The sequence below is a fragment of the Peromyscus maniculatus genome, chromosome 2, assembly GCF_049852395.1.
Source record: "Peromyscus maniculatus bairdii isolate BWxNUB_F1_BW_parent chromosome 2, HU_Pman_BW_mat_3.1, whole genome shotgun sequence".
Taxonomy (NCBI): Eukaryota; Metazoa; Chordata; class Mammalia; order Rodentia; family Cricetidae; genus Peromyscus; species Peromyscus maniculatus.
The window spans coordinates 108975646-108988781 of record NC_134853.1 but is presented as its reverse complement, the minus strand read 5'-3'; the positions used below and the strand labels follow the sequence as shown (position 1 = coordinate 108988781).

The 13136-nt window shown below is 40.6% G+C and overlaps 1 protein-coding gene across 4 annotated transcripts in view; it reads right to left on the bottom strand.

Annotated features, from left to right (window-relative positions):
• The window catches only part of Focad (focadhesin), a 300913-nt gene that overhangs the window by 265153 nt on the left and 22624 nt on the right, over positions 1-13136 (bottom strand). For 3 of the 4 annotated variants that reach the window (XR_013049184.1, XM_006975965.4, XM_076564485.1), the window contains 2 exons: positions 3338-3426; positions 442-516 (listed from right to left, as the gene is read on the bottom strand). Coding sequence is in view for 3 of the 4 variants with exons in the window: in XM_006975965.4 (XP_006976027.1) it covers positions 442-516; positions 3338-3394 (132 nt within the window). In the remaining variant the exon portion in view is untranslated. Of the gene's footprint in view, positions 1-441; positions 517-3337; positions 3427-3919; positions 4061-13136 lie in introns of those variants that run through there. The other variant, XM_015994914.3, reaches the window with a different exon arrangement.

The following is a 13136-nucleotide window of genomic DNA, read 5'->3' as shown; positions in this document are numbered from 1 at the left end:
CAAAATGAAAGCAAGATGTCTTAGTCTGTTTCCTACTACTGTGATAAACACCCAAAAAAACGACCAGGTGAGGAAGGGGTTTATTTCAGCTTACGACTTGCAGTCCATCATGAAGAAAAATCAGAGTACAAACTCAGAGCAGGAACTGAAGCAGGGGCCGTGGGGGAACACTGCCTACGGGTTTACTCTCCCAGGCTTGCTCAGCCTGCTTTCTTACACAACCCAGGACCACCTGCCCAGGGCTGGCACCTCCCACAGTGAGCTGAGCTCTCCCACATCCATTATTAATCAAGAAAATGCCTCACAGAGATGCCTTCAGGCGAATCTAATGGGTGCATTTTCTCAGTTGAGGTTCCCTATTCTCAGATGATCCTGGCTTGTGTCAGTTTGACAAAAAGCTAACCAGCGGGACACACACATAAAACAAAGTTAAACACAGACCTGGTTTGTGGTTTGGTCTATCTTTTCTGAACCGCCATGTTCTTTTAGGACAGCAGCAATAAGATGACCTACAGCCTAAAAGAACAAACAAGTTAATGAACATATTCACTCAGAAGTTCTTTCCAAAGAGTACATTTAAAAGCAATCAACACCATACTCATTTGCATGTATGAGCAAGCCAAGCCGTCAACTGGTAAGAAACAAAAGTCCCTTTTGTTGTGTGCCCTGTAGAAAAGCACTGGATGAGGCAATCCACATGTGTAACCCAAATCTTCAGAACAACCTTCAAAGTAGGCAATTTATCCTGTATCAGCAATAAACTAACCATATTTCACATGTCAAATTGTCAACTCTTAGCTGAAATTCCTGTCAACTAATATTAAAGATAATTTGAAATTACATAATCCATTAAACCATGAACAAAAACCCCTAGTCTTTACAATCTTCTTTTTATCTAAATGCAATCTGTCATGTTTCATGATGTACTTAGTGAAAATGGAGAAAAATTCAACCTTATTTTTATGGATACAGCCCATACAGACCTCAAAGTACCGCTTCCCTCCTCCTCTGCCTGTTCTTCCTCCTCTAGACTGTCTGATTTTCATTTCTTCTAGTGTTTTTGCATTCATTTACATGTGCATGCTACAGCCCACATGTGGAGGAGAGAAGACAACTTGCAGAAGTCAGTTCTCTCCTTCTACCACGTGGGCCAACAGAATCGAATTCAGGTCACCCTCAGGCTTAGTGAAGTGTCTTTACCCACTGAGCCATCTCATGGCCCTACTTTATTTACCCCTTCTCTCTTGGGCTTTAGGTCCTGATTAGGTTTTCAGGCTCACAAATCTCCAAAAATTTCCCACATCCTGCTTCAATCAAAGAGCCCAAAATGAGTCTAGAAGAGTTGATGGCATAAATGCATAAATGTTACCTCCCACTGCCTCAGCGTCAGGTCCCTAGTTCTTCAGGACTACCCAGCACTCACTGCTGACTGACAGAAAATTGGCCGGCAAAAATCACAACCATTTGTGCACAGCTAGGGAAAGTTTCACTACTACAACTGTACATCCTGCACTTGGGACCACTTACAATAGTGCTGAAAACGGCTGTCAATTATACAAAATCTCTAGAAAAGCTCCCTTCATGCACATGTGCACATATGCTACAGACATTCAGATGTTCAAATGATTTAAGACCTCAACACTTGAGTTTTGTGAAAGAAATCACTCACATAACGACAAACTGTAGTTCAATCTGCTGTCTAGTACCTCCTAGCCAAAGGTAAGAAAACTGAAGGCCAATCAGAAGCCTGAGTTCCTATTCCACAAACCATACCACATATGTCATTGAATATCTGTCCATCAGCTGAAAAGATGCAAACATTATTTTACCCATCACTAAGAAATAAAAATGGGTACCAATTAATCTATGGTATCCAGTGCTACTTATAATTTGAAATTTTAATTTTAGATTAATCAGAGAACTCTTCTGGACTCGTTTAGAAAATAATGGACAAGTTCACAAATGTGCACGCAGTACCCACTGTAGTTCAGCCGCTCTCAGCAGCTGCTACATGCCATGTAATTTCCAACATGCGAAAGGCTGTGTGGCAATCAACGGAATGTGGTTCTATCTCAAAGCAGTGGTTAAAGAAGAACAGTTGGTATGCCACTCATAAGGACAGGGCACAATCGTAGGAACCTAAGACCCACCAGGAAATGCAACAGACACACAAAAAAGCTATTTTCCACACTTAGAAAAAGGACTAAAAGAATATAAACTGAATGTTACACATCTTCCCACTCCCAAGGAGATTGTATTTCTCTAATCTGCTTTCCTATTCATCTTTTAAAACATCAGAGATACTAGCCTAACTAGGCTACATGTAGGCTCTGAAACGCCTACACATGGGATGCATTATGCTACCCTGCTACTTCATTTCCATAACAGGATTGAAATAGACAATCTACAGTAAATAAAACAGACACACTTTTTGCCTCATTTCACAGTAATACATGCTAGCATTTCCTTTTTATTTATGCTAATGAAGTTTATCCAGGTACAGAAAAGTGGAAATTGTGGATAGTATCTTCCTCATCTTCTTCAGGGGAAGGGCCTGTGCTGCACAGAGCAGGATATGACTCCAACCCAGCCAGGTAGAAGGGAATCTTGCATAAGGAGTGTTCTACTCCTCATGGAAGGGTTCCCCACTTCCCAGCTAAGTCAATTCCCACAGCAGGCATCTCCAAAGGCAACCGGTGAACGCATCCACACGCTGTCCAGGTTACACTGGCTGTTTAGCTTTACACATAAGAGGAGACAGTAAGCTTTTGTGGTACCTAGAGGTAGCAGAATGTTTCTACTTAGCCAGCAGCTAACTAAAAAAACCATCATCACTTTAACCACTTGTCTTAATTATTGAAAAGCTCTGTAAATTAAATTATCCCAATTTCCTATCTCAGCAGGTATATATTACATTAATCCAGAATGTTTTAATTATTAAATATCATTACTATGAAATCTAGTATTCTTAATAGCTGTAGAGAGGTAGAATATATCTTTTTAAATATTAATCCTTCATACTCTATGGAGATATATAAAACCTTCTACCTCTGTTCCCAATTATTAAACATAGGCAAAAAAATAACCATATTCAGGAAATTGATAATCAAGATTATATTATTTCTAGGGGAAAACATGAAATAAATAGAGGCTGAAATTGAACAATTTTAAATATTAGTTTTTCTAATTCAAATAGACTTATTAGCTCATACAAAAGTTGCTTACTAAAATAAGTTATGAATAGAAGAAAATATTGTATGTGAAAATACAAAGTTCAATTTACAGTTCACCAAAAGGGTTCATTGATTACCATGTAGTAAAAATAAATAAAAATTACCTGTGACTGGATAAGAGAATTTGGAAAATCAAACCTTTTCCTGATATCATCTGACATTGTTGCTTCCCCCACATGTATATAAACAGCTTCTGTAATCAAAACAAAAGATTTATTAACCCTCTAATTGCAATGTAGTTCAAACCAATTATTCCTCTAATAGTATGAAAGTAATTTTAAAAGACGACAATAGAAATGAAACATAGACCCCTGCAGGTACTTCTTCGCATAACCTTTGCTGTTGGCCACTTCAGCACTCAAAAACATCATTGATAAATAAATTAAAAGTGCCCAACAACTCTTGGTGTTTTTCCACAAGTTAATCCTGAAAAAGATGAATTCATATAAAGGAACCTTTAAAAAATTATTGTAACCCCAAATCTCAGCCACATACTTAAAAGCTAATCCTCTTATGAATCAAAACTTACAAGAGAGGGCTAAAAAGAGGGCTCAGTGCAAAGAATCAGGGTTCAACCCCCAGCACCCACATGGCAGCTCACAATTGCCTGGGCAGTAGCATGCACACGGTACACATGCAGACACTCAGGCATACATGCATACATGTAAAATAAAATACAAATAAACCTTTAAAAAAACACTTTCAAGGGAGAGTCAAACTGTCGCAGGACTGTTTCAGCTTATCCTTCCCTTTGATAGGGGCTTTCATCTCAGCAAGAAGCCAACTACAGCTAAGCTTCAGGAAGTTCAGCTATGACCTCAAACCCTGCATATGAAAACAAACCACTTGTCTGTGAAAAGAATAAGCAAGGAATCAGCACCAATATTTAATGTTTACACCAAACCTCTCAAACCTACTGCTCTCAAAAAGAGGAAGAGGACAGAGAGGAAGACACAGAAGAGGAGGATTTCATAAGGGACCCAATTTATCCAACTCCCATGCAGCGCTGATCCCACCCAATTATCGCCCTTGAAATACTGGATGCTTCAGTCTCATCACAGCACTGTGTAAAAACTGTCAATACACTAGATGTTCTGGTTTGGATATGGTTTGAATATGTGCCCCAAGGAGTCATGTTTTGAAATTGAACTGCAACTGTGGGTAGTACTCTAGGTGCCTAGGCTACAAAGTAAATAAAACAGACAAAAGCATCTATGGCCATGGAAGCTACCAGCTAACAGGCAAAAACATTTTTCTTATAGAAAATGTTATGTTAGGCCCGGTGGTGCTCGGCCATTAAGAGCAAGCATCCTGCTCTTACAAAGGACCTGCGCTGAGTTACCAGTACCCATGTGGAGTAGCTCACCACTGCTTGTTGCTCCAGCTCCATGAGATCTGACACCTTCTTCTGGCCTCTGCAGTACCCACACATACCCATATATAGATATACCCATATATAGATATACCCATATATAGATATACCCATATATAGATATACACACATATCCACATATAGATATACCCATATATAGATATACACACATACCCATATATAGATATACCCATATATAGATATACACACAATCCCATATATAGATATACACACATACACATAATTAAAAATAAAATAAATCTTAAAAAAGAAAGAAGTGATAGTGGCTACATTTTAATAGCATCTTATTTTGAAATGCAGGTGTTAAATTGAGCCATAGTTTGCTAACTACTGGTATACATGATACATTTTAATTAACTCACCAATTTTCTGGACACACTGCTAAAATTGATACTCAAATTTGGCTCTATGCCAAGTGAATTATCTACCTCTTTTTATTGTTTATAAGGTGAATAGGCATTCTTTTTTATTTTTATAATTTAATTTAATTTTACATATCAGCCACGGATTCCCTTGTCCTCCCCTCTCCCGCACCCCCCTTCCCCCAGCCCACCCTCCATTCCCATCTCCTCCAGGGCAAAGACTCCCCTAGGGATTGAGTTCAACCTGGTAGATTCAGTCCAGGCAGGTCCAGTCCCCTCCTCCCAGGCTGAGCTAAATGTCCCTGCAGAAGCCCCAGGTTTCAAACAGCCAACTCATGCACTGAGGACAGGTCCCGGTCCCACTGCCTAGATGCCTCCCAAACAGATCAAGCTAATCAACTGTCTCACTTATTCAGAGGGCCTGATCCAGTTGGGAGCTCCTCAGCTATTGGTTCATAGTTCACGTGTTTCCATTCGTTTGGCTATTTGTCCCTGTGTTTTTTCCAATCTTGGTCTCAACAATTCTCGCTCATACAAACCCTCCTCTTTCTCGCCAATTGGACTCCTAGAGCTCCACCTGGGGCGTGGCCATGGATCTCTGCATCAGTTCCCTCAGTCATTGGATGGGGTTTCTAGCACGACAATTAGGGTTTGGTCATCCTATCACCAGAGTAGGTCAGTTCAGGCTGTCTCTCGACCATTGCCAGCAGTCTATTGTGGAGGTATCTTTGTGGATTTCTCTGGGCCTCTCTAGCACTTTGCTTCTTCCTATTCTCATGTAGTCTTCATTTATCATGGTCTCTTATTCCTTGTTCTCCCTCTCTGTTCTTGATCCAGCTGAGATCTCCCGCTCCCCTAAGCTCTCTTTCCCTCAAACCTTGAGCTTCATTACCCCCACTCACATCCAGGTTGTTCATGTAGATCTCATCCATTTCTCTGTCATTGGGTGATCCCTGTGTCTTTCTTAGGGTCCTGTTTTCTAAGAAATGGGCTATAGAACTAAACAGAGACTTCTCAACAGAGGAAGCTCAAATGGCTGAAAGATATTTAAGGAATTGCTCAACATTACTAATCATCAGGGAAATGCAAGTCAAAACGACTCTGGGATACCACCTTACACCTGTCAGAATGGCTAAGATCAAACACACTGAAGACAGCTTATGCTGGAGAGGATGTGGAGCTAGGGGAACTCTCCTCCACTGCTGGTGGGAATGCAAGCTTGTACAACCACTTTGGAAATCAATATGGCGCTATCTCAGAAAAATATGAATCCATCTACCCCAAGACACAGCTATACCACTCTTGGGCATATACCCAAGGAATGCTCAATCATACCACAAGGGCACTTGCTCAGCTATGTTCATATCAGCATTGTTTGTAATAGCCAGAACCTGGAAACAACCTAGATGCCCTTCAACTGAAGAATGGATAAATAAAATGTGGTACATATACACAATGGAATACTACTCAGCAGAGAAAAACAATGACATCATGAGGTTTGCAGGCAAATGGATGGATCTAGAAAAAAACATCCTGAGTGAGGTAAGGTAACCCAGACTCAGAAAGACAAACATGGTATGTACTCACTCATAGGAGCATACTAGATGTAAAACAAAGATGACTAGACTGCTACTCATGAACAGGCATTCTTCACCAAAGAAAGCAAAGTTTTTTTCACATCCATAAAGAAAATTTTCACATTTTGTTTTATATATGGGCTGCAAAAAGATGTAACATGTAATACTCTCAGAGACAGACAAAGGAAGTTTTATATTACTCCTTTAAAAAGAAGTAATATAAAAACAAACCTTGGGCAAAACCACAGCTATTAAAGTAACATGTAATTTGGCAAGGGTCTCAGCTAATGGGGACCAAGTGGAGTGTTCTGATGATCCAATATTACTCAGCAGAAGACAGACTAGGGTGTCCAGAGAAGCAGATGGCAATTAATGTGACAATGGACTGTCTCAAATATCGGCACAGACAGAACTAAAGAAGAAATGTGACCTAAGCACGCAGGGCCAGGCACAGAACACTAAAATGCCTGCACAGCCTGGACCAGATGAGTTAGGCTAATGGGTCCAAGTTTCGACACCCAAAAGAATGCCTTTGCTGCTGGGGAGCAGTGGCACACGCCTTTAATCCCAGCACTCAGGAAGCAGAGCCAGGCGGATCTCTGTGAGTTTGAGGGCAGCCTCGTCTACAGAGCGAGATCCAGGACAGGCTCCAAAACTACACAGAGAAATAACCCTGTCTCGAAAAAACCAAAATTAATAATAACAATAATAATAATAATAATAATAATGACTCTGCCATTAGCAAGTGGGCCACTATGAGCAGAAGTTGTTTTAGTACAGATGTCAAATGCTTCTGCTTTTAAAATTTTCAGTGTGATGCTATTTGGAGAGCAAGTACATTTTTAAATTCATAGTGACTTTGTCTTTTCTAGCAAAATGGCCATTAGGCATTCTGAAAACCACCATCCAAGTTGCACTATGGTTCAATATCAAAGTTGATTGGCTATGCTGAGGCTACAAATTGCAAGAATCTTTCATCTACTAAAGACTTATACTTCAAGGTTAATCACAACCATTTGGCTTTGCAAGATATAAAAACATGTTCTCTTAGGGAATTTCAAAAAAGAATACATGTGCTTGCTCCAGCACTCAATGACATGTGTCCTTTATTTTTAATCTCCACTTCCTTTGGGCATTTGATATAATAAAGAAAAATAATTATATATTGCTTCCGATCATGACATTCCTACTAAAAGGAAGCCAGTCACAATATAATCCATAAATCACATACTACAAAGAGTGTCTGATTTTAAAAGATTTATCTCCAATCTGTCATGCTTTTTTTTTTTTTTTGACCATCTAAATCTAACTCAGAAAGAGAATTTTTAATGAGGTCTTTTAACTCTCCATGAATCAAAGGATTTGCTTAATATAAGCAATTATCATATTATCTGCTAAGGTATTCAGCCCCATACATATATTTCCAAGAAAATAAATCAATCAGCTGCACTCTAGAATAAAAGAGAAGCACACAGATGAAACACTGAGCTTTCAACCTCCCCTCTCAGTTTCTCCAGGATTGGAAAATACACACCATATATCACACAAAAACACTTATGTCAAACTTCAAATAAAAGGCACAATCTGAAACATAAATGAGAAAAAGCAATTAATTATATTCAAAAGTGCTATGAAAACCCAGGAGAGGGAGTGGCTGATTATACAGGGAACTTTAAGGATGGAGGGGCTGGGGGGTCCGAGGATCATAAAGACAGACATTTGACTAAGTGTTCTTGACTATCAAATATCTATAGAGGAAGGACTCAATCTAGGTAGAAACTGGGCTAAGAGAGTACCTTCCTAGGGCTATTTTCCACAAACAATGTGGTCATCAAATTGATTCATTAATTTATCACATTAATCAGACCTTGTTTTAAAGATTCAAAATCGAGGACATGTTTTCTAAATAGCATTTTATCAGCTACTGCAATTATCAGTTAGGGCACTTCAGTTTCTTCCTACTACAAGTTCAGCTAGGGACACCTCCACCTGAGGGTGCTAAACAAACAAGCTATTCCTCCTCACCTAAATTTAGGGAATATGTTTCAACATCCTAAGGGATGCCTGAAACTAAAGACAATACCAAATCAAGCACTATCTTCAAGCACTGTGATACTGCACTGTTGCAACTGATGTTGTGTGAGTAAAAGGCAGGAAGAGTGTACAGTGTGGACCCAATGGAGGATTTACGTGCCAGGCAGGACAGACTAGACTGGATGAGATTTCACCAGGCTGTGTAGAATGGGATACAGTTTAAAACTTACTTTTATTTCTGGATTTTCTATTTAGTATTTTCAGACCACAGTTGACCAAGAGTTGAAAGCACAGAAAGGGAAACCACAGATTCCAAGAGGGAACTGCTGCATTTAGGAAATTATTTTCTCTTTTATTGCTTTTGTTTGGATGAAGAGCTAGTGGATACTCTATCGATAAATTTCAAATGGCGTGTGTGTGTGTGTGTGTGTGTGTGTGTGTGTGTGTGTGTGTGTGTGTGTGTGTGTGTGTGATGGTAAACTTGGCCGTTGGTTCCAACCTCATTGCTGAAATAAAGTCACCAAGACTCTTCCAGTTGACTGGCTCTGCCCTTCCAAACTGGAGTGGAGTGGCTAGCGAAGTCTGTACTTAAAGGACATACCTGCTCTCCTCACCAACATCTGTATCTTCCTGAGACTTCTCCCTTGACCCAAATATTCCTACTCATCCTCCCTAAAGGCTGGCAGCAGGCCCTACTCCACTCCCAGTACTGAATTCTGATACCTCTAGAAACTCAGGCTTAGCCTCAGCTCTTCTTTCAGAGCTTTAAACTCTGACTGCCATCTACATTCCCAAGTTAACAGAACAAGACACTTAAAAACCTAAGTATAATTCCTAAAGAGAGAAAGATATGGAGAAGTCATGGCATGATTTTACCTTTAAGAGCAAGTTCAACAAAACAGTAACTTTCAATCACCAGGACCTTTAAAGCAAATCTAAAAGTATGTGAGCTAACAAGAGGAAACTATATATACATATTGGGCAACCAGGTCTATATTTGGAGACAAGATCTTTTATAGTGAAGACTGATCACTATGAAGTCACGGATGACCTTGATCTTCTGATCTCCTACCTCTACCTCTCAAGTACTCGGATTACAGGTATGCAGCATCATAACCAGTTGTATGTGGTGTCAGGGGTCAAACCCAGAGTTTCATGAATGCTAGGTAAGTACTGTATATCATCAACCCTATAGAAAACCTTCGTTAGGAATTTCAAACTCAAGCTGAAGCAGAAGACCAAGCAGTATCACAGAGCCCTTTCCTCAATACAGTAATTGGAGAAGACAGGAACTATGATTTGGGGGAAAACATAATAGCAGCCATCTCAACCCCTATCCTTTTGTACTTACAAAACTGTAATCTGACTAGTTTCTTTTCCCTCTAGTGTCGAGTCTGGTAGGTTAGAGTCTGAGGAACGTACCACTTCCCACTGGAGCCTGCTTTCTCCACATATGGTTACATGCAAGCTTTGCTAACAGTCCAGGTTATATGCATGAGGACAATGACCTAGGATACTGTTATAAGGACAAAACTGAAGGGGTAAGAACGCACTATTATAACCCAGTTCTTGGGAGAAGTTTGGAAAATCAAAAGTTCAAGGCCAGCCTCCACTAGTGTTTGAAGTGAGTTTGAAGCAAGCCTGAGCTAAATCCTATAAAAGAAAGGAAAGGAGGGAGAACAGGAGGGAAGGCTGGAAACAGAGAGGAAGGAGGAGTAGACTGAAGGAGTTTGGATCCTGAATGACAGCTCAGTACAGACCTGCTGTTCTGATAGCTAGTTTGTCAATTTGACACAAAAACTAGAGTCATGGGAAGAGGGACTCTCCATTAAGAAAATACCTCATCAAACTGGACTGTAGACAAGTCTGTAGAGCATTTTCTTAGTGACTGATGTGGGAGGGTCAGCTCATTGTGAGTGGTGACACCCCTGGGCTGGTGGTCCTGGGTTCTATAAGAAAACAGGCTGAGCAAGCCATGGAGAGCAAGCCAGTAAGCAGCACCCTTCAATGCCCTCTGCATCAGCTCCTGCCTCCAGGTTCCTGCCCTGTTTTGAGTTCTTGCTCTGTGTGAGTTCCTGCTCTGACTTCCTTCAATGATGGACTGCGATACTGAAGCAAGTTGCTTATGGTCATGGTGTTTTATTACAGCAATAGAAACCTTAAGACACCCACATACCTAGAACCCCAATTATTACACAAGAAAGAAATTTTCACTTTCTTTGAACCACTACATTTGGGGTCTCCTTGCTGCAGCAAACAGCATCGTGGACATGACATCACTTCACCTCCCTCTAACCCCTACACACACACACTCCCAGGCACCCCCACCCCTGACTGGAGAAATAGAGAAACAGAATGACAAGAAGTGAGAAGCAGCTGGAGTAATCAATCCCAGCTACTCCAGGAGCTGAAGCAGAAGAATGCAGTTCAGTGCTGTCCAACCTTGAGAATATGATGATAATCATCATCATCATCATCATCATCTACCACCCCTACTGCCTCCACCACCCCGCACTCCCAGAAAAGGTTAAATTGCCAAGAGAAACTCGCCATGGCAAGAGTTCAGGTGAGAAGAGAAATGCTATGAACTTTCCAGTCAGCATGCATTCCACTGGACCATCAGTAATAAGCAGTGTGCTTCTCAGTCTTAAGTGTTAGCCTTTACTCCAAGCACTGAATAAACGGTGACCATGAGTTGACTGTGATGCTCTCCTTGGTGGCCAACTCCCTAAGTGCATCAAATACAATCAAACCTATCTTTTCTTCTAAGTTATCCCCACAGATTTTTAAATGGAAATCTAAAATAAGTTCAAAGTCAGGAAATTGGAAATGATTGCTGCCCAGGAGAACAGGTCACTGAAATAAGAAACAAAACCACTAACCTGTCATGTCCAACCTGTCACAGCACTTTCCCCAGTCTTGAATTTTAAAGTACCATATGTGCATATTTACATGTTAAATGTTTAAGAGCATACAGATGAAAAAATGGCTGTTTCTTAAAATCTAAGGTCTTACTTATCCAAGAAATAAAATTTTTACAGTAGCCAATCTAAGTCCTCAAAGAAAACCTATTTTTCCCAAATGGCAAATGTTTGCTTTAACAAAGAATGATTATTCAAATCGCTCAGTATAAAACATTTTTAAACATTTTTATGTTCATACAAAAGAATCTTTACAATGTAGGAGGCTAAGGCAGGAAGATCTTGAGTTTAAGACCAGCCTGGGTTACACAGTGAGACCCTGTCTCAAAACCAACATAATAATAGTAATTATAGGAGCACAGAGAGTTAAGTATACTTGCTGCTCTTGCAGAGGACCAGAGTTGAGTTCACAGCTCATCTCACACACACACACACACACACACACACACACACACACACACACACACACACTTAAAAATAAGAAAAGAAACAAAAGAATCAAAAAATGGCAAGTTTTCCAAGGTCATGTAATAAATTAAATAAGAGGTAAAGTCCAGCCCAATTAGTCTGGTTTCAAAATACGCATGTTAAAAAACCCGGAAGCTGGTAGGTGTCTGCAGTGGGAGGAGGCAAGGTCCCTAACTTTGACTGTCTTTTGGGAACCTATTCCTCAGAATGAGTTGCCTTGCCGAGCTTAATACAAAGGGAGCACTTTAGTCCTGCCTCAACTTAATATGCCATGCTTTGTAGATACCCATAGGAAACCTGCCCCTTTCTGAACAAAAACAGAGGAGTGGATGGGAGGTGCGGGGGGGGGGGGGGGGGGGGGGGGGGGGGGGGGGGGGGGCCGCCGCCAGAGGGAGGGAATGAGAGGAGAGGAAGGAGGGGAAACTGCAATCAGGGTGTAAAACAAATGAATAAATTTAATTAATTTTAAAAAATAAAAATTAAAACTTAGAAACTGAATTTGGGTGGGGCTTTTGGGGGCTTGCACATTTGCATTTTCTAATTTTTCCACAAAAACACATTTTGTGATGTTTGGTGGGGGTGTTTTTTGTTTGTTTGTTTGTTCACTGTCTCCCAGGCTAGCCTGGAACTTCTGAACTCAAGAGATTCTCGTCTCAGCTTCCAGAATAGCTAAAACGATGGCCCTGCACCACTGCACCCAGGGTCCATTTTCTTATTTTAACCAAGTTGCAAATACAAAAATCTTATTCACATTTTTACATAGTCTTTAGAAGGACTATAACTGGGCATAGTGATGCATGCTTTTAATTTCACCACTAAGGAGGCAGAGATAGGCAGATCTCAGGGAGATTGGAGCCAGCCTGGTCTACCTAGTGAGAACAGCCAGAACAGCTAAAGCTACATAGTGAGACCTTGTCCTAAGCGGGGATAAAAAGAATACAGATATGGTGGTACACACTGATAACCACTTAATTACATTAGTAAGCACTTAGGAGGTAAAGGTGGGAAGATCTGGAGTTCAAGGTCATCCTCAGCTACATAGAGAGTTCTAGAGCAGCCTGGGCTACAAGATACCCAGTCTCAAGAACAAACAGACCTGATGTCTTACCCAGCTAATCACAGCACGGAGGAGGCAGAGATAGATGGAT